Source organism: Geotrypetes seraphini, chromosome 12 (assembly GCF_902459505.1).
Source record: "Geotrypetes seraphini chromosome 12, aGeoSer1.1, whole genome shotgun sequence".
NCBI lineage: Eukaryota > Metazoa > Chordata > Amphibia > Gymnophiona > Dermophiidae > Geotrypetes > Geotrypetes seraphini.
This window is the reverse complement of record NC_047095.1, coordinates 16649527-16671819: the sequence shown is the minus strand read 5'-3', so window position 1 is coordinate 16671819 and position 22293 is coordinate 16649527. Positions and strand designations below refer to the sequence as shown.

Here is a 22293-nt window from a genome sequence, read left to right as displayed (position 1 = left end):
CTTGCTGCTCCCGACGCTCATAGGCTCCCTGCGCTAAAAACTGCTATCGCGGTTTAGTAAAAAGGGCCATAGTGCAAAATATAGAAAGCAGATATAGATTCGGACACATTTTGATCACTAAATTTAAAATAAAATCATTTTTCCTACCTTTGCTGTCTGGTGATTTCATGACTCTCTGGTTGCACTTCCTTCTTCTGACTGTAAATCCAATATTTCTTTCTTTCTGCCTCCAGACCTCATTCCATTCCCCAACCAACATCTCTCTCTGTCCGTCCATGAGTCCAACTTTTTCTTCCTCTCTCCCTGCCCCCTCCCTTTTCTTTCTTTCTTTCTCTCTCTGCCCCCTTTCTTTCTCCTTGCACCCTCCCCTTTCTTTCTTTCTTTTTTTTTTTTTAACAAGTTTTATTGAATTTTCACAATGGCAAATCACCAAATAGCCAAATCCCCACCCCAAAACATAAACAGTCATACTGGTACTCTTCAATATAAGGCAATGCTGTCCAACTCCAAATTTTACCCTCTCTCTCTTTCTTTTTCTTTCTCCCTGCCCCCTTTCTTTCTTTCTCTCTCTGCCCCCTTTCTTTCTTTTTGATTTTCTCTCCCTGCCCCCAAAGCCACTGCCGCCAATTTCTCCCTGCTTCCCCAATACCAGGCCAGGCGTGTACAAGCGCCGGGCCCACAGCCTCCCCCCTACCCCCCCCCTGTCAATTCTAGTGTTGGAGAGGAAGTTTGGGCCTGGAACTTCCTCTCTGACATCAGAATTGATGTTGTGTGTGTGTGTGTGGGGGGGGGGGGGAGGCTGTGGGTCTGGCAATTGTACACGCCTGGCCTAGCGTTGGGGAAACAGGGAGATAAGAATGCAAAGGCAACACGAGTCTCTTGCGGAGCCCGGGATGGGCGCTGTGATCGACTCGTGTTGCCTTTGTGATCTACTAGTGGTTTGAGAGCGACCTTTTGGGCACCCCTGCACTAGGGGATTGGGGGGATATACATGGGGGGGGGGTGTTGGGGGCCAGGGTGAGGGTCAGTTCATATAGGGGTTCTGTTTGATGGGGGGGGGGGAATTAATTCCTGCATCGGGCCACAGCTTTGCACGGCCAAGTGCTCCTGGACCACAGGAATAATGCCGCTTGTGAAGTGACTCACAAGCAGCGTTATTCCTATGACGCGATTCAGCAACCTGTGGTACTGGGATACCACAGGTTGCTGAATCCTACAGGGCAGCAAGGTGTGGAAAGGTAAAAGGCAACCTTTACTGCACCTTGATGAGTCTCCCCATAAGTCTACATCTTTGTTTAGTAGCTAATTCTATTCCATTCTGTTGCCTTTTTTAAAACACAGTAACTAATGTTAAAGTTTCTTGAACCCTGTCTCTGTTTATCACATATATAGTGACTAATCATTTTAAACCAAACATTGTGCAGAAACCCCCACAATTGAACAAAGGCCCCTGAGAAAATGTCGGGGGGGGGGGGGGAGATTAGAATTTAACCTACTGATTTTTTTTTTTTTTAAGAAATAAAAATGGCCATACAAAATATTAAGTGGATACATGCAGACCCAGCTTAAGAAAGGTAAGGTACTATTAGTTTTAAAGCATATCTGTACGTGGAAGAGGAGATAACATATTAAAAGTAATAAACAGTAAAAAGTAATAATTTAAAAAGAGGATGGATCGTAAGCAAACTTACATAAGAATATGCCATAATGGGACAGACAGACCGAAGGTGGCCAACCCAGATTTCAAGTACTGCACCTAGCTAGATCCCAAGTAGTAAAACAGATTTTATGTTGCCTATCATAGAAATAAGCAGTGGAAAATCCATCTCAACAACTCAACCTACACTTGTTAAAGCTAAGAAAGATCGCAACCACTTACACCCCGCCCAAAACCCCCTTCACCCCGCCCCCTTCTCTTTTTCCACGAACCTAGGACAGCTATAGCCTAAACTGGACAACTTGAGTCGCCGCGTCCTTGGGCGGGGTTTGCTCCTTCTCGCGCCCCTGCTGAGCGCGAGTCACCCGCCAGCCACTTCCGGGCCTGCGCCGAGGGAGCGCCAGCTGAGACCCGTGACGTGGGGTAGCTCGAGCGATGGAGGCTGCAGCAGGGGTCTCTAGTTTGGTGCTCGACGAAGACGAAGACCTGGAGCTGTTCAGCAAGGTAAAGACAAGAGCGCGAGCTCAGAAAGGAGTTCGCTGCTGAAGTCGGTGCTGTGGTTGCCTCCTGACGTGATTTCCGATAAAAGTTTTGCTTACAGTACGGTGCAGAAAATAGGCATGCGATTTTTTTATTTTTTCTAAAACTGTACTTTTTCTGAACCTCGCACTTTTTGTTCAGGCTTTGGCTTGTTTCTTGTATAAACCGATTGTCTGGTGAACTTCGCTGCGGTTTGCCAGCCAGATGAATGCTTGTGCACTTTGTACTTCTGTGAAACTGCAGCCTTTCAAAGCTCTACAGCTGGGATCTTGAAGAAGAGCGTGTGAAAAGTAAAAGCGTATTTAAATTGCGTTACGGCAACTAGATGGGTAGTCGGTTGTGATTTTCAGGCTGCTCATTATGAATAGCCAGGAAATTTATATGCATACATTTACTCTAGGGACCAGTTAATTGGATATTTGGATAGCCTAAAAATGAGATCTACTTTCGCCCTGCAGGACCATAACAGAAGGTGTCGTACAGCTGATGTAAAAGCCAAAAGAAATGGATTTTACGTTTTTTTTAAAAAAAAAATCAAACTTCCTGTAGCAGTTAAAATATCCACATGAATGTTTCTTAAGTTTTGTTTAGTTTCACATGAAGATAATTTTTTTTTTTTTTTAGTATCACTGCCACATGGGAATTTTATTTTATTTTTTCTGTTTTACAACATCTAAGAAACTACGGGTGTTTGGGTTCTGCGTTTTATTCTGTATGCACGGCTGTTCCTTTTTCTTTGAAGATGATAATATAAACAAACTTTATAACTGGGGAATAGAGTGCTATTTTCTATGCCAGGAAGTGACAGAGCAGTAGGAATTTGGAGTCTTTGGCTTTTCATTGCGTTAATAAATTACAGTATAGACAAACAAATCCCTCAGTTTCCTGTAGTGATTTGAAGTAGATCTGGAACAAAAGTTAAGATATTTTTTTTTAATTTCTTGGCAATTCAGCACATATGCATTAATTGGAATATTAGATAATATAAAATATTTACATTTTATAAATATGTACTAGTAGATTTTAGATGTGGTATGTCTGGAGAGTGTGGCGCAGTGGTTAAAGCTCCAGCCTCAGCACCCTGTGGTTGTGGGTTCAAACCCACGCTACTCCTTGTGACCCTGGGCAAGTCACTTAATCCCCCCCTTGCCCCAGGTACTTTAGATAGATTGTGAGCCCGCCGGGACAGAGAGGGAAAACTGCTTGAGTACCTGATGTAAACCGTTCTGAGCTCCCCTGGGAGAACGGTATAGAAAATTGAATAAATAAATAAATAAATTATTGGTCATTTCAGAAGGAGAAACAGATTTCAAGAACTGATGTTAGGGAAAGGGCAAGAGAGAATAGGAGAGGGTGTAGGAGACAAGAGAAGGGTTCTTAAGGATGGGAAAGAGGAATGGAGAGGGGAGAAATAATTGGAATTTGAGGGATGAAAAAAAAGGATGGAGAGAATAAGAGAGAGAAGAGGTTGTGTGTGTGTGGTGGTGGTGGGGGGAAGGGGGTATGGAGTGGTTTTGTGCCAGATCAGACCAGTGACAGCCTTTAGACCACCTAACTGCTCGCATCCCTATCCTATCTCTCCTATGTGCTTTGAAATTATCTGGTGCTGATGCTCAGAACCATTAGCGCTGTACTAGTGCCAGTGTTAATCTGCGCAGAATGCTCAGAGGGCTTTAGTGAAGGAAACAACGTGCACACCAGAGATGGATGCAAATTGTATTTATATGTTGTCAAACAGATGCTAATGGGGTCATTTACTATGCCCTCCCAATGCTCAGAGAACAAACAAACCCTGCTCTTATACTACTGGCAAAATAACAGAAGCCTGGAGCTGGTGTTGGAGGATTTGAATATAGGATTATGATTTTTTTTCTTTAAAATTTGTCAGTTTTCATGTGTTTTGGTAGTGGTAGGAAGCCCTTGCAAGCTTCTAAGCAGCACTGGTATTGAAAAACCAAATGTGTGCAAGTCCAGGCAAACCCGAAAGTGAAAGTTCATATTTGATTCCTGTTTTCTGCATTTAAGTTTATATAAGTCGCCGACGCATTTTTTCTAACTCTTCCCCCATTCCCCCCCGCCTCTCAGCACCGCTGCTGCACCTGTTTAAAACAAACACCTGTTGCCGTCGGTATCCCTTCCTCGCTAGACGGCTCTCGTATTCAGGTCAGGAGTGCGGTTGTCAGCAGCAAGCTTTACACGCTCCCTCTTGGGCCTGCCTCCATTTTCTGAATGGCTGGCGTCAGTTCTCGCGGGGCTCAAGAGAAATGACACCAGCCATTCAGAAAACAGGCAGGAACATGGAAATCTTGAGTCTGACCTCTGGGCTGCTGACCTGTGTGCTGTTGAGTACAAGAGCTGTTTAGTGAGGGAGAGATTTAAAAGATACGGGGATTGGTGTTTTGCTTTGGGGTACGACACAGACATAGATTTTCCTATGTGTGGATGAATCCACCTTCTCCCCATAATTCTGCATATTTTCACAGACACACTCAAGCATATCTGTTAGGTGTGCCTCAGAGCAGGAGTAAGGAATCTGCCACAAAAGCAGGAGGATACAAGGTCAAATCATTCATGCAGAGAATCATTCTTGTCCCCAGGCATAAGAGCTCCCATTAACTATAACCAAGGCGGAATACTGCTCCTCCAACTAAACATGCCCTAGTCGGGTTTTGTTGGGTACCTTTATCTGCTTTTTTGTTTTAGATTAGGGGGGGAGTCGGTATTTTTTACTGTTTAGAGGGGGTATCCTTTGATCTCCAGGGGTCCTAAGAACACTGGGCCCTGGAATGTTGTGTTCTACCTTTTGCTGTTTCACAGGATGGATGATGAGGGGAGGGTAATTAGGGTATTTTTCTTTATATAACAAAGGAAAAAATTGATGATCTGATCTCTGTGATACCTTCTTTGAATTGTATGGTTTTGGAAAGGTGGTTTGATGTATACTACTGCTGTTGGATTGTTCATTCATCTGTAAAAATTGTTTTAAACTAAAAGGTATGGGGGTATGATTTAAAAGGTATGGAGAGTTTAAAAAGGTATTGAGGGTGTAAAAAATTGTTAGTTGGCTGGACGGATTTCTCCTGTCCAGGCCTACCACTAGACCACCAGAGGGAGGGCAGGGTGGTGGGACAGGGTACAGAGCCTTGCAGGGACAGGGGCTAGCTGCATAGCCTGGTAGGGCAGGGAGGGAAGGGGGCTGGGTGCAGAGCTTAGCAGGGAAGGGGGCTTGGTCCAGAGCCTGGCAGGGAGAATTTGGTTCAGAATGGTTTTTTTTCTTGTTTTCCTTCTCTAAATCTAGGGTGCGTCTTATGGTCAGGTGTGTCTTATGGAGCAGAAAAATATGGTACCTCTTTTTGTCCCAGGAAGTTTTTCTGCTCCTTTTTGGGTCTTCTGTTACAACGTATGGGTAGTCCGAGCGCTAGGGAAACGTATGCACAAACATGTGCAGGGTGTTCGGGTTCCAAAGCAGCGTTCGAGTACTGGGGCATTCAGATTCCAAGGTACCACTGTACTTCCATCATGTAATTTGGTAGAAGGCCATACAGCGCCTTATACATGAAGCAGCCCAGTTTGAACAGTGAGCAGACTTTGATGGGGAGCCAATACAGTTGCTTGTACTAAGGCATGACTTGGTTAGTTTTTTTAGTCTGCAGATAAGGTGCACAGCTGTGTGCTGAATCATTCTTGAGTCTATTGTAGAGTTTCTGGGGACATGAAAGATAGATGAGATTGCAGTAGTCTAGCATGCTGAGGATCAGGGCTTGGGGTAGGATTTGGAAGGGAAGGTTGTCAAAGTATGATTGAATGGGTCGAAGTTTCCAGAGTGTTGCAAAGCCTTTGCGCACCACAGCAGCTGCTCGAGTTTCCATGGTCACCTTTCGATCTAGCATCACTCCCAGGATTTTAATAGTGGACTTTCTTAAATGGTTGCTTATAAAATTCCCCGAGGCATACATTCCTAGAATGAGGTGCACCTAATTTTATGTGACATAAATCATGTGTTTGCGTTAATAATGCACCTATAAACTTATGCCTGCCTCAGAGCTGTTTAATTTTATGCAGCAACAGCTGTTTTTATAAAGGCACATAAATGTGTGTGTGTGTGCAACAGTGCGCCTTTATTTGCTTAAACCATAAATTTATGTGTGTAGATGGAGTCTTACAAAATTAGGCCTACAGGTCAACTGAAACCAGTTTCTTTGGTTTCGGCTGACAATTGCTGCTCTGTTGTGACCAAAGCTGAAATTGACAGTCTAGTTCAGCCCATCCCCTGCATGGAACAAGCTGCTACTCCCTCTCACCTCCTCCCTGCGCACTGACTGAACATCCCCTCCCCAAACCTAATGTCCATTCCTGGTGGTCTTAGTGAGTGGTCAGGACAGGCGTGGTACTAAGTTGCTCCTGCCTTGGTCCTCTTTGCTACTGAAATAGCAGCTATTTTGAAATTGGAGCCAGCATAAGCAAGAGAAACTGGGCATTGTGCCTGCCTTGACCACCCACTAAGAATGCCAGGGATGGATAGTATGCCACTCCTGCTCATGCTGGTTCAAATTTCAAAATGACTTTCACAACCTCCAACAGTTTGCAAGACTACTGCTAGAGATCTACTTTGGTGGTGGAGAGGACACAGAAGTGACTGGGCATCGTGACTGTCAGGAATGGATGGTAGGCCCAGGAAGAGAGGAGGGCTTGTTCTGTGTACTGGGTGGGGGAGGGAGTGCAAGGGGTACCACCATAAAGTTTGGGTTCCAACCAAACATGTAATGGCATTTTCATCTGAAACCAAAAATTGGTCAACCTGAATTAGATCATACCTGAAAGTACACATCATGCAAGCTGATGCATATTTGAACAGTTTGGGCAGAACATGCGCAGAGATTCAATATATGTATGTACATATTGTAGACAGATATGCTCATTTTCACACGTTGAACAGGTGTAATAACGTCTGTGCCTTCACTCCAGCTACAATTTCTGCAGAATTATAACATCATATTTCAGGGAGCAAATGTGCTAGTACCTTAACCTCTCAATATGAAGTCTACTAAATCCAATCCCCCAACCCCTTATTTATAAGTAAAATGAGTTTTTGCAGGCCTCACTGAATCTTATTAATAAGGAAAGGTTTTCTTTCATTCATGATCCCTTGTTCATTAAGGGGATAATTTTATAAATATTTTTTTTGTGCATATATGCCTCCAGTAACATTACCCCCTTCGGACCCTGACTATAAGTACACGCCATAAGAAGAATCTGCATACATTTACAGTTACAGGCATGTTTGGGTTTGGAGTGTGGGAAGAGTCACAATTTACAAGTGATAAAATATGCTCACGCCTTATATGAACCTATGTTCATTCAAATTACTGAATGCGTACAAAAGTACACGAGTAAAGAATGGCATGGAGACCGGTACCTGCGGTTAAGTGTGGATGGGGACAGGGACAAACTTTATCTCCAGGTCATTCTCTAAAACAGTGGTAGGGAACTCCGGTCCTCGAGAACCGTTTTCCAGTCGGGTTTTCAGGATTTCCCCAATGAATATGCATGGGTGTGGCGCAGTGGTTAAAGCTACAGCCTCAGCACCCTTGGGTTGTGGGTTCAAACCCACGCTGCACCTTGTGATCCTGGGCAAGTCACTTAATCCCCCCATTGCCTCAGGTACAGTAGATAAATTGTGAGCCCACCGGGACAGACGGGGAAAAATGCTTGAGTACCTGAATAAACTCATGTAAACTGTTCTGAGCTCTCCTGGGAGAACAGTATAGAGAATCGAATAAATAAATAATTTAAATAATCTATTTGCATACACTGCTTTCAATGCATATTCATTGGGGAAAGCCTGAAAACCCGACTGGAGTACGGCTCTCGAGGAACGGAGTTCCCTACCCCTGCTCTAAAAGCTTGAGACTAGTATCAGTATGTAAAAACACACCTTAGAGAATTGGCAACTGAATTCAGTGATTAAAAAAACTGCAGAAGCTACTTTTGGTTTTAAATGAACTACTGTTAAATGACATCATTTGTGTCTTGTCTGCCTTTTATGTGGCAATAAGAGTCTTGTCTGCACATCAGACTCCTCCCATCTGCAGCATCCTCCCATCTTGTGCCCAGCTGATGAAGCATCTAACTGTTACTTCAACAGATTCATCCATTGTTGCTGGTATTGAGGAGCATGTTCAACATTTAAAAGACACTTATTTTCTTGTTCACTACGCAGTGTTGGTTCTCTTCTATACCCGTGTCTGAAAGACAATCCAATTATCCTCCTAGATGATGTAGAAACACAGTCAACTGAATCTTTGGAAAGGTTGTACCAAATTAATTTATCGATTATAATGCCTTTTCTGTGAATAAAATGACTTTATAAATACCTATTCTAATTTTTAAAATAGCGTGCAGTATATTGTGCTCAGTCACCTCCACCTCTTATTTGGAATAAGAAACACAGTTTTCACATTTTTTCACAAATTTGCACGCATTGAAAAACGGTTGATGCAGAGGAACCGAATTCAAGGACAGACAGTGTTGAGCTCCCACCACAGCCCAAAAAAGATGAGTGTACCAATTTTCTTTCCGTCATTAAGGTGAGGTTAAATGTATAAGATCATTTAAAAGACATTAACAGCTTAGTCTAGCACTTCATATATAGAGTATTAGGTATGGAACAATATTGTGCTGTGATGGTTCCTTGATAATCGTGGTCCTCACATCTGTTTCAGATTTGACCGTGGTGGAGGTGACTGAGCACAATATACACTATTTTAAAAATTAGAATAAGTATTTATTAAGTTTTTTTATTCAGAAAAAAAGCATTATAATTGATTGATTATTTTTGAATGCCAAGTTTATACAATTTTCCCAAGATTTGAAATAGTAATCTAAATGTAAAGGTTGTACCAAAACCAGATAGAAATGGGTCTATTTGTGATTTATAAACAGAATATTTTCCCTTTTATACTTTAATAAAAAGATTAAAATATAAAATCAAGTGTTCGTGGCTAGTGCAAATAAGGACAGTTTGGGGGTGGGGCGAGGATGGGGACAGAGCCCATGGGGATTACTACTACTTCTTATCACTTATATAATGCTGAAAGGTGTACGCAGCGCTGTACATTTTATTATTTATAGACGGTCCCTGCTTAGAAGAACTTACAATCTAACGGACAGACAGACATGACATAGAGGGTTGGGGGATGCAGAATCCAAGATGAGAGGAGTTAGGAGTCGAAGGCACTCTCAAAGAGGTGGGCATTTAACTGGGCCTTGAACACTGCCAGTGATGGAACCTGCTGTAGGGATTCGAGTAACTTGTTCCACTGCTTGCCCTGTATCGGTAGCATGGAATATTGCTGCTCCTTGGGTTTTGGCCAGGTACTAGGACCTGGATTGGCCACCGTGAGAATAGGCTGCTGGGCTTGATGGCTATTCTTATGTTCTTATGTTCCAAGTATCCACGCATAAAGGCAGAAAGGGATGGAGTCTGGAGTTGGCAGTCAAACAGAAGGGTACAGAAAGGAGGGACTTACAGCTGAGTGGAGAAAGATAGTGAGGGGCAGAACACAGCAGTTAGATTGATTTACGGATTGAAGAAATACGATCATGTTACGTTATTTTATTGCAAATTGCATTGGTTGCCTGTGGAAGCTCGGGTATTGTTCAAGTTGGGCTGTTTTTGTTACAAGGTTTTATATGGTTCAGCCTCTACTTATCTGGCTAATAGTTTTTCCGTAGCTACGCACAAATGCAGTAGAAAAACTCATGCTCTGTTCAGTTTACCGTCTGTAAAAAGTTGTAAAAGCAAGAAATTCCTAAATCACTCTTTATCATCTCAGGCAGCTTCTCATGAAAAAGAATTTCTCGATCATTGTTGCTCACAGCTGTTTCTTACAGACATTCGAGAAAACAGCTAAAAACGTATCTTTTCTCCAAATACCTGACTATCTGACTCATTCAAATATAGGATTATCCCAGGACAAGCAGACATGATATTCTCACATGTGGGTGGGTGACGTCATCTACGGAGCCCCAACGCGGACAGCTTTTCAAGCAAACTTGATTGAAGTTTCAAGCTTGCTATGCTGCACCACACATGTGCATGCCTTCTTGCCCACTAGAGGGCGCATCCCCACCTCGTGGTCCTCAGTTCTGTTTCTTCCGCGGAGCCAGAAGCCCTGTTGAGTTTTTGCTCCGTGCTTTATTGCCTTCTGCCACCACGGCTGGGGTTTATTCTTAGTCACTGTGTCTCTTTTTTTGTTTTTCCCTTAAACGCGATTGTTCAATTGTCAAAAAAAAAAAAAAAAAAGTTTTCGTTCCGGCTCCGGGGGTTCCCGGTAGCCGCGGCCGCGGGACCTCGCTCGTTCACGGCCCTTTTTTCTCGTTCATGTCCATCCTTTAACGGGCTTTAAAAAGTGCACCCGGTGTGATCGGTTGCTTTCCATCACCGATCCCACCGGTGGTGCCTTGTCTGTCTGGGTGCGGATCACCCTACTGACTCTTGTACGCGGTGTTCCACCTTTCAACCCCGAGCACTCCGCCGCTGGCGTGCCCGCATGGCGGAGCTCTTTGCTGTCGACCCCGCGGCGGGGAAGGCCTCGGCCCCGGCCTTGACCTCGGCCTCGCCGCGGATGCCTTCCTCTTCGAAGCCTGTGACCTCGACTTTGAAGTCGGCCCCGGGTAAGTCTCCACTTCCTTCCTCTACTCCAGGGTCCTCGAAGAAGCCATCCTCGGGCTCCTCGACGGGGGTGGGTGGGTCGTCCTTGGCCCAGCCCCGGTCATCGAAGTCGGGTGCCCCGCGGGAATACTCGATGCCGAGGTCGCCCTCGAGGGAGCACCCGCTGGCCTCGGACATGCCATCCATGATGGCCGTACCCGTCTTCCAGGACATGCTCCGGGCACTTATCACCTCGGAGCTGTCCAGTGCCCTGGCCCACCTACAGCCATCCTCGGCTCCTCCAGCAACCCCGACCTCGGCTCCGGCCTCGGTCCCGGGGGTTGTTCCTACCTCGGCCTCGGCCTGGACTAGTGACCAGCCTGAGCGGAGCGTGCGTCCTAAGGACCCGGTGCGCCGGGTTCGCAGGATTTCCTCTTCCGAGTCCTCGGCGGGGTCTTCCCGGGGTTCTTCGCCCTCGGGTCGGCCTCGGGCGAAGCGTCGCTCCCGTAGATCCAAGCGCCCTCGTAGGTCGCCTCGGAGGCGCAGTCGTTCCTCGCCGATCCGGGACGTGGAACCCCTGCGGGTTTCGGAACTCAGCCTCACTAATCCGAGGCTGCTCCGTTCCCCGGTGGGGAAGGGATCGAGGGATTCCTCTCCGAGGAGGAGGAAGGCTTCGGTGCCCCGGACCCCGGGGACTTCCCCGAGGGGCTCCTCGGGTCTTCGGAGGTCCCCGACCCCGACGCGGTCCCTCGGGGGGGCTTCCTGGGGCTCGGAGGCGGGCACTGGTCGTGAGCCCCGATACTCATGCGAGGCTTCTCCCTCTTTCTCGGCGACGCGGGCCTCTCGCTCTCCTTCCCCTCCCTCGAGGCCCTCCTCGTTTTCGAGGTTTGTGGTAGATATGGGGAAGGCTTTGGACTTGGACCTCTTATCGGGGTCCCAGTATTCTAAAGAATTTTTGAAGGAACAGGATTTACTATCTCCTCCGAGGGAGTCTCCGCATCTGCCCTTGAACAAGATCCTGCAGCAGACCTTCTTATGGAATTTGGATTCCCCGTATGCGGTCACCGCGGTGCCCTCAAAGATGGAATCAAAATACCGCACGGTCCCCTGTAAGGGGTTTGAGAAGGCTCAATTGTCCCACCAGTCTTTACTGGTGGAGTTGTCTTTAAAGAAGTCTCAGCCTTCTAGGGTGTCCGCGGCGGTTCCGCCCGGGCGTGAGGGGTGTACCCTGGATAAGTTCGGGCGTCGCCTCTACCAAAATTCAATGATGGCGAACAGGGTGCTTAACTACGCATTTACATTCTCGTCGTACCTGCACCATCTGGTTAAGTCCATGCCCCGTTATCACGGGGTCATGCCAGACTCGCATAAAGGGGACTTTGGCAAGCTTATGGATTCTTTGTCTCAGCTGCGCCTTTTCCTTTTCCATGCAGTCTACGACGCTTTCGAATTATCCTCACGGGTCTCCGCATTTGCGGTGGCAATGCGTCGCCTTGCGTGGTTGCGCATTGTGGATATGGACCCCAATCTGCAGGAGCGCCTGGCTAATTTGCCCTGTGTGGGCTCCGAGCTCTTTGATGAGTCCCTGGAGGCGGCTACTAAACGCCTGTCCGAACATGAGCGCTCCTTTGCCTCCTTGGTCCGCCCTAAGGCGAAGGCTTCGGCTCCGAAGCCGTACCACCCTCCACCGCGGCGTTATCCGCAAAAGTCCACGCCAGCTTTCTCCAGGCCTCCGCCTCGGCGGCTGCCTCAGCAATCCAGGGCTCCCCAACAGAAGCCTCAGACGCAAGGGGCGTCCAAGCCGGCGCCGTCTTTTTGACGTTCTGAGCGGAAGGGGCAGGCCCCCTCCGCACTGCGGTCGACCCCGTTGCCCATCGGGGGTCGGTTGAGAGCGTTTCTTCCGGCCTGGTCTCTCATCACCTCCGATGCTTGGGTGATCCAAGTCGTCTCGGAGGGTTACTCCCTCAACTACAGGGAATTCCCGCCGGACAGTCCACCCGGCGCGTGTCCTTCAAACAGGTCACAGCTCCCCCTGCTTCTTTCGGAGGCCAGGGCCTTGTTGCGTCTCCGGGCGGTGGAGCGGGTGCCCCCCAACCAGTGGGGGAAGGGGTTTTACTCCCGCTATTTTCTGGTCCCGAAAAAGACCGGGGACTTAAGCCCCATTTTGGACCTCCGGGGACTCAACAAGTTCCTGGTACGGGAAAAGTTCCATATGTTATCTCTCCCGGTCCTGTACCCACTGCTGGACGAGGGGGACTGGATGTGCTCCTTTGACCTGAAGGAAGCTTATACCCATGTTCCGGTGCATCCCGCCTTCCGCAAGTTTCTACGGTTCCAGGTGGGGGAGTTGCACCTTCAATACCGGGTCCTCCCCTTTGGGTTTGCATCCTCCCCTCGAAGTGTATGGTGGTAGTCGCAGCGGCCCTGCGCTCCCAGGGTCTGCAGGTCTTTCCCTGCCTGTGCGATTGGCTGATCAAATCTCCTTCCAGGGAGGGGGTTATCTTAGCGACCCGACGGACTATCATCTTCCTGCAGCGTCTGGGGCTCGAAGTGAACTTTCCCAAGTCTCAGTTGTGCCCGGCTCAATCCCTTCAATTCATCGGGGCCGTGCTGGACACGGTTCGCCTTCGTTCATTCCTCCCTCCTCCACGGTTGGAGGCCCTGCTTCGACTCAGTCGCCAAATATCGCTGCTGCCCTCCGTATCGGCGCAGCGTCTGATGATTCTGCTGGGCCACATGGCCTCGACAGTTCATGTCACACCTTTTGCACGCTTGCACCTAAGGCTTCCTCAGTGGACGTTGGCCTCGCAGTGGCGTCAGGACCGAGACCCGGCCTCCTCCCCTGTGACAGTGACTCCCTCCTTGAGACGCTCGCTCCGTTGGTGGACCAACTCTTCCAATCTTTCCGGGGGTTTACTCTTTCTCGTCCCTCCGCATCGCAAGGTCCTGACCACGGACTCTTCGGAGTACGCTTGGGGAGCTCATCTAGACGGTCTGCGGACTCAAGGACTGTGGTCGGCGGAGGACCGTCTTTGTCACATCAATGTATTGGAGCTTCGTGCCATTTTTCTGGCGGCTCAGGCTTTCTGCCACCTGTTGCACGATCAGGTAGACCTTGTGCGGACGGACAACCAGGTGGCGATGTACTATGTGAACAAGCGGGGGGAACGGGCTCTTGGTCCCTGTGTCGGGAGGCCCTTCGACTTTGGGAGTGGGCAGTCTCTCAGAACATCTTTCTTCGGGCGGTGTACATTCAAGGAGAGCGGAATTGTCTGGCCGACAAACTAAGTCGTCTTCTCCTGCCGCACGAGTGGTCGCTCAATTCTCGAGTCCTGCACGAGGTCTTTCACCGCTGGGGAACGCTTCAGGTGGATCTGTTTGCCTCTCCGGAGACTCACAAACTGCCTCTTTATTGTTCCCGGATGTACTCTCCGGACCGTCTCGAGGCCGATGCCTTTCTTCTCGACTGGAGAGGGAGGTTCCTTTATGCGTTTCCTCCTTTCCCTCTGATCTTGAGGACATTGGTGCATCTCAAATCGACCATAGCCACTATGATTCTCATTGCGCCTCGTTGGCCTCATCAGCACTGGTTCTCCCTGCTCCTTCAACTCAGTGTCAGGGAGCCTCTGCTTCTACCTGTATTTCCCTCTCTGCTGTCTCAGAGTCAGGGTTCGCTGTTGCATCCCAATCTTCAGTCCTTACATCTGACGGCTTGGTTCCTTTCCCCTTGACTTCGGTTCCTGTTTCTCAGTCTGTACGGGATGTTTTGGAAGCCTCGCGCAAGGTCTCGACTCGGCTTTGCTATTCCCAGAAGTGGACCAGAATTTCCTCTTGGTGTTCTTTGCACCATCTGGATCCGAGCTCGGTTCCGGTGACTTCGGTCCTGGAGTATTTACTTCATTTATCTCAGTCTGGGCTGAAGACGACTTCTATCCGGGTGCATCTTAGTGCTATTGCTGCTTTCCATCGGCATCACGAGGGTAGGTCTCTCTCTCTTCATCCTCTGGTGACTCGTTTCATGAGGGGTCTATTGAATGTTCATCCTCCTCTGAAACCTCCTCCGGTAGTTTGGGATCTTAATGTGGTTTTGGCTCAACTGATGAAGCCTCCTTTCGAGCCTATTGACAAATCTCACCTTAAGTATCTTACTTGGAAGGTGATCTTTCTGCTTGCGCTCACGTCTGCTCGATGGATTAGTGAGCTGTAGGCTTTGGTTGCGGACCCACCTTTTACTGTTTTCCATCATGACAAGGTGGTTCTCCGCACCCATCCTAAATTTTTGCCTAAGGTTGTGTCTGATTTCCACCTCAATTAGTCCATTGTCCTTCCGGTGTTTTTTCCGAAGCCTCACTCTCATCCTGGTGAGGTGGCGCTTCACACTCTTGACTGTAAGAGGGCGTTGGCTTTTTATCTTCAACGCACTCAGTCTCAGCGGAAGGTTCCTCAATTGTTTTTGTCCTTCGACCCTAATCGGTTGGGACGTCCTGTTTCCAAGCGCACCTTGTCCAACTGGTTGGCTACTTGTATTTCTTTTTGCTACGCTCAGGCTGGTCTCACGCTCCATGGACGAGTCACGGGGCATAAGGTCCGGGCTATGGCAGCTTCTGTTGCTTTCCTCAGGTCTACACCTGTTGAGGACATCTGTAAGGCTGCCACTTGGTCTTCGGTTCATACATTCACCTCTCACTACTGTCTGGATACTTTGTCCAGGAGCGACGGCCGGTTTGGCCAGTCGGTTTTGCGTAACCTGTTTTCCTAAATTGCCATCCTCCCACCTGCCCTTTTTTGGTTGGCTTGGAGGTCACCCACATGTGAGAATATCATGCCTGCTTGTCCTGGGATAAAGCACAGTTACTTACCGTAACAGGTGTTATCCAGGGACAGCAGGCATATATTCTCACAACCCGCCCGCCTCCCCGGGGATGGCTTCTTTGCTGGCTATGGAACTGAGGACCACGAGGTGGGGATGCGCCCTCTAATGGGCAAGAAGGCATGCACATGCGTGGTGCAGCATAGCAAGCTTGAAACTTCAATCAAGTTTGCTTGAAAAGCTGTCCACGTTGGGGCTCCGTAGATGACGTCACCCACCCACATGTGAGAATATATGCCTGCTGTCCCTAGATAACACCTGTTACGGTAAGTAACTGTGCTTTATGTTTAATGTTTATAATCTTTTGTAAACCACGTAGAACTTTTTGGTAACGCGGTCTATAAGTATAATATTAAGTTATGAGTGCATTTGTAAGTCAGTAAGATAAGTTTGAATTGTATTCGGAAACGGGAAGTCAATGAAGTGACTTTAGGAGACGGTTAACATGAGTAAAGCAGCTCTCCTGGAATATGAGTCATGCAGCCGAATTCTGGACAGTTTTGAGGGGAGCAAGATGGCTAAACGGAAGGCCTGAGAGTAGCAGTATTAAGTGTGAGGTGATGAGGGCGTGGACAAGTGTTTTGGTAGTGTGCTCAGAGAGGAAGGGTTGGATTTTGGTAATATTATAGAGGAAGAAGCGGCAGGTTTTAGCAATATATTGTGTCTGTACGGTGAAGGAGAGAGAGAAGAGGCAGGGACAAACTTTGTCCCCATATCACAGGTTCTGGTAACCTGCGATTTCTGCGAAGTAGGCACCTGCTTGGCCTGTCCACCTAAGCCAGAGGTGCCCAAAACGCAGTACACATACCCCCAGTGGTATGCATACTGGTGGTAGGGGTTACATGACACCGACATGTCTCCTGTGACTGATGTTTTTGCGGCCACTGCAATTTTGTCCCCCCCCTCCAGACGAGCAGCAGCAGTATGTAACTTCCCTGTACAGCTTCCAGCAATAGCGCAGCAATTTCTTCCAATAGCTATAGGCCTTTGCTATAGGCTGGGCCTGCCTCCAATTATGTAACTTCCTGTTTTCTTGGAAGCAGGCCTGACCTAGCAAAAGCCCCAAAGCTGCTGGAGGAAATCACTGGCAGCTGTGCAGGGAAGTTACAAGCTGCTGCTCATCAGAGTGGGGGGAAGAGAGATGCTAGTGCTCATTGGGGGAGGGGGAAGGAGTTGCTGCCACTACTGCTTGCTGTGGAGGGGGAAGGGAGAGATGCTGCTGTTCATTGGTGGTGGTGGGGGGTAGAGGTGCTGCTTGTCATCATGGAAGGGGTAGAGTATGTTAGTGCTGTTCATCAAAGGAAAGGGGTGCTGCTGGACCTGGGTCGTGAGAGAGGTGCTGCTGGACTTGGGTGGTGAGAGAGAGATGCTGCTGGTCTGGGGCAGGGGAGGTGGGAGAGCGACGTGCTGCTGGACCGGAGTAGTGGGGGGAAGTGGGAGGTAGAGAAATTGGATCGGGGGGAGGGGACACTGAATTCAGGGAGGTAGAGATGCAGATTGCAGGAGAAGAGGAAGGAATAGAGAAGGAGACAAGCCATAGGGGGGTGGGATGTGGGCAGAAAAGAAGAGAGGTGATGCACAGAGAAGAGATGCCAAACATGGGGGGAGGATAGGGACAGAGACACAGAGGAGGAATATTAGATGGAGAGGGGATGGGAACATAGAAGGGCAATACTGATCACAGGTGTACAAAGGAACAAAGACACATGTTAGATGCTGGACAGGATAGATAGCGAAGCAGAGAGAAGATGGAAGGTAGATATGGAGAGAAAAGATATGTCAAATGGACAGGACACCCTGCAAAGGCAAGAAAAAAACCAGAGAAAAAGCAAAGACACACTGTGACCAAAACCAATGGAAAAATAACTTACTCAGATAACAGAGGTAGAAAAAAAAATGTATTTCTGAATTTATTATTTGGAATGGTTCTGTGTAGAATCTGTATGGAAGCAACAAGAAACAATTACCCCATGGAAAACAATTGAAAATAGAAAAAGGGATGGAACAATACACATCAACCAGGGATTAATGTACAAAGTTGAGTCTTAATGATGAAAAATTATATTGATAAAAATGAACCCGACAGTCTGTGTTTCGGCTAAGAAGCCTGCCTCAGTAGTACATGTACAGTATTGTCTAAAAGACAAACATAAAAGAAAAAATAAATATTGACATCCATAATATTAAAATAAGAACATAAGAATTGCTGCTGGGTGCAATAGTTCCAACACAAGCATTTTCTAAAAATCTTAAATATAAAACCTAATATGTAATATAAAAATTGTAGAAAACTAATAGATATAATGCATTGCATCGATAAATCAAGAATACTAAAATAAATATAAAAAATAATTATAACAAAGGAAAGAGGACTAATGAAGTGTAGATTGTGTCAAGATAAAGATGTAAATGTGAATGAACAGTGCACAAATAATCTATTGGTTGGTGTAATAGAGATTGTCTAATATAGAAATAAACTTGACATCGTAATTATCCAATGGTGTATATTTTGTTTGTCTTTCTGTTTCTTTACTGGCTTTATGCTATTGTATTATTTTATTGTTATCCATTCTGTGGTCTTTGAATGTGGGATGGGCAATCACATTTTAATAACTATAAACATCATAGATCAGTCTCTCTCAAACTGTGTGCAACGCCATAGTGGTGTGCTATAAGAGATTCCAGAATTTTACAAAAAATTATTTTCATAAGTATACGCTAGAATAGATTACATGCATGTTGCTGTACACAAAAATCTGTCAATGTTATGAGCATCTGCGTGCATAAGGATACAACCGCTCAGACAGGCATCATTCTTTGATTTGTCCTTGAAAGGTAAAGGCAAGTATTTTTATTTTTTATGCAGCAGTCAAGGCTTGAGCAACAAAGCAGTCAAGGCTTTGTTACCATTTGGATCTTCTTATCTTTGCGAACTTGGATTTTCAGCTCTGACAGAAATTAAATTAAAAAAAAGAGAATGACTTCAGATGATGGGTGATGAAATGCATGATTGCATGTTGACTATCGAGCTGCGTTTTGAGTTAATTTGCACTCCAAAAACAAGCACATCCATCGCATTGATTAACAATTCTATTCTATCTACCGTATTTACTCGAATATAAGATGAGATTTATAGGCCCAAAAAGTGGCCCAAAAATGGGGGGTCTCATCTTATATTCAGGTCAGCACCCACCCACCCTCCTGGACTTGTTGCAGGCCTCCGCCTGCCTGCCGTATGACCTGGTGGGCTGTGACAGGAGAGATACCTTCCATCTCCTGTCCCAGCTGACTGATAATTTTTTTACCTCCCTCCTGCCTCCCCCCACGTACCTTATTGAATCCCTGGTGGTCCAGCGGTGTACCGCGCAAGAGCGAGCTTTCTGCGCTCCAGCCCCGCATTGAACTCCTCTTAATGGGTGCAGAGCCTGGCAGAGAGGGAGAGGAGGACAGGGTGGACAGCCTGGTAGGGCAGGAAGTGAGGGGGGCTGGGTGCAGAGCTTGGCAGGGAGTCAGGGGGGCTGGGTGCAAATTCTGGCAGGGCAGGACACATGAATATTAACCCTCCCAGCTTAAATTTGAGTCAAACTTTTTTTCTCCTTTTTTTTGGGGAAAAAGAGTACCTCGACTTATATTTGGATCATCTTATATTCGAGTATATCCAGTACTTTAGTTTCACTATTGTTACAATTACCCATACATAGCTTAAAGAACTTTAAATAAATAACTCTCAAATTTAATTTTTTGCTAGCTTTGCCATTTTATAATTTCCATTATAATATGCTGTGAAAAACATCTGATCTGATTAGTGTGCCAGGAAAAATATTTGCTCCGTTTAGTGTGCTGGAGCTAAAAAAAAAGTTTGAGAGACACTGATATAGACAAAAGATAGCAGTAGAAGTCAAGCAGATGTGGTGGTATCACTTAGTTGAATGGTAGCTACCTTTTCCCATTATGTAGGTGCTGTGCTTCTGTATCTTTTAGTATTCAGGAAGTCCTTGTGATCATTAACTGCTGAGCATGCTAATCATTAAACCATTGTGGTTAGTTCATGTGAGCTTTGCTGTCAACATTTGTCACTGAATTACCAGAGTTACAGTTGCTCAGTGGCAGTAATCTGCATAGATGCAGACTGTTGTAGCCATGCAATGATTTCAAGTGCTGTTAAATTTATGGCATTATAGCATCAGGGGTTTAAAAGGAAATAGATGCACAGTTCAACGGATGGCCACCAGGATGGTCTCGGGGCTCAGGGATCTCGCATACGAGGAGAGGCTGAATTTATTGCGGCTATACTTTCTCGAAGAACGTAGGGAGAGAGGAGACATGATTGAGACTTTTAAATATATCATCGGTCGCATCGAGGTGGAAGATGATATCTTCTTTCTCAAAGGACCCTCGGCCACAAGAGGGCATCCGCTAAAACTTAGGGGCGGGAGATTTCATGGCGACACCAGGAAGTATTTCTTCACTGAAAGAGTGGTTGCTCATTGGAATGAACTTCTGGTGCAGGTAATCGAGGCCAGCGGCGTTCCTGATTTTAAGAGTAGATGGGATGCCCATGTGGGATCTCTAAGAGGGCAGGGTTAAGGGGATGGGTCATTAGGGGAGGGATCTCCAGGAGGGTAGAATTAGGGGGGGGGGTCAGTAGAGTGGGCAGACTTGATGGGCTATGGCCCTTTTCTGCCGTCATTTGCTATGTTTCTATGGCGACTTGTTTCTCTAATTAGATGAAAATATTTACTTATTTGACCTCTGGGACCTCTTAGGTCCTCCCCGACACCTCCTTTTTCTGTGTACAGCTACAAAATACTTTGGCATATATTAAGTTACTACCATGGCTAGTAATACCCCTGAATAATCAGCCAAACAAAAATTAACACATCTGAGGCACACTAAGCTGCGATAGCATTTTTAGCGCGCCCTAACCCCTGTGCTATGTGAAAAAAAACTAATGCCAGCTTTATGGAGGCATTAGCGTCTAGCGTGCACGGCATTGCAGCGCACACTAAAACCGCTAGCGAAGCTTAGTAAAAGGAGCCCTAAGAGACTTCAGCTATCCAAAACATAACTTTGCTGGCTTTCATTATAAAATGACAGTTCCCCCATAGGCTATTCATTAAACCCCAAAAGAAGACTTCACTGAATACCTAGAGTTGGATCCTGGAGCAGACAAGTGGATCTGCTGTATGGGAGTAAGTCCACTGCATGTGGAAGTTTCATCTACAAATGTACAGTGGTGTAGAAAGATTGGAAAAGCAGTGCAAGGAGCAGGGTCAATATCAGGGCAATAGAGTCCTATCACTTAAGAAGGAAGAGAAAGAAGGTATTGACTTTGATTGAATGACAATAAGAGTGGAAAAAAAAGGAAGATAGTTTATCCCTTCCAGATTTCAAAAGAGGAATGAAAGTCATATTAAAGTCAGGAGGAATTCTAAAGGGAAAGACTGGCCATCTGTTTAGACCTTACCTGGTGGTCTAGCGGTGACGAGACTACAATGGGAGTTTCCGTTGTAGTCTCGTGAGACCATGGGAACTCGCAGCACGGCTCTACATGGGGCAGGAGTATAGGAAGATCGCTCCTGCCCCGTGTCACCGCTGGACCATCAGGTAAGGTCCACACATGAAGTTGCCACCAGAGCTGCATCCACGGCTGAGGGCTGTGCTCCTGCTCGCCTTCGATCGCCTCCTCTTTCTCCAATCACCTCCTCCTCGCATTGATCCAAGTTCAGGGTCAGTTCTGGTCGATGCAGGCTGCCTCCAAGTGATTCTGTAAGGGGGGGGGGGGGTGGGCAAAAAATTGCAAATATTTGAACTCGCGATCGCTGAAACCGTGAATAGGGAGAGAGAAGTGTACCTACAATGAATATGCTTTATTAGAGACATTTTCATGCCTTAGCTCCATTGTATGCAGATTTATCTCATGCATATTCATTGTGGGTATACTGAAAACCTGACTGGCTAGGTGTGTTTCAAGGACTGGGTTGAGAAACCCTGGGCTAGAGCTTCGGAGACTGCATATTCCTGCATCAGTTATGGCCCAAACCAAATAAAATTATTCTGTAGCCCCACAAATATGCTACTTAAACAGGCTCTGACCAGGGTGCCAAACACTCAAGGCCATGATGCCTTCAGCCCATAAATTAAGCTACCCTGCAGGCTTGAATGCTTCCCTCCTCCTCCCTCTTCTAATGCTGTTGCCAAGTCTCGATAGCACACTGCTTCATAGACCAGCTGCCATGAGGGTGGAGGTTCAGAACTTGAGGGGACAGGGATGAATTCTGCGGGAATGGGGATGAATTTGTCCCCGTGTCATTCTCTATCACAGGGGCCCCCAAAGTCCCTCTTTGAGGGCCGAGTCCAGTCGGGTTTTCAGGATTTCCCCAATGAATATGCATTGAAAGCAGTGCATGCACATAGATCTCATGCATATTCATTGGGGAAATCCTGAAAACCCGACTGGATTCGGCCCTCAAGGAGGGACTTTGGGGACCCCTGCTCTATCAGCTCTTAACCAGCCTTTATTGTTTCTACAGACTGATGATGTTTTCCTGTTATTGTTATTTTTTATATTTG

The 22293-nt window shown here is 46.8% G+C and overlaps 1 protein-coding gene across 4 annotated transcripts in view; it reads left to right on the top strand.

Moving 5' to 3' along the window:
• Positions 1 to 1929: 1929 nt before the first annotated feature.
• The window catches only part of SNX7 (sorting nexin 7), a 128871-nt gene continuing 108507 nt past the window's right edge, over positions 1930 to 22293 (top strand). Inside the window, exon 1 of one of the 4 annotated variants that reach the window (XM_033916880.1) lies at positions 1930 to 2161. In XM_033916880.1, coding sequence (XP_033772771.1) covers positions 2093 to 2161 — 69 coding nt within the window. In that variant the 5' untranslated portion in view covers positions 1930 to 2092. Of the gene's footprint in view, positions 2162 to 2253; positions 2276 to 22293 lie in introns of those variants that run through there. The other 3 variants (XM_033916881.1, XM_033916882.1, XM_033916883.1) reach the window with 3 other exon arrangements.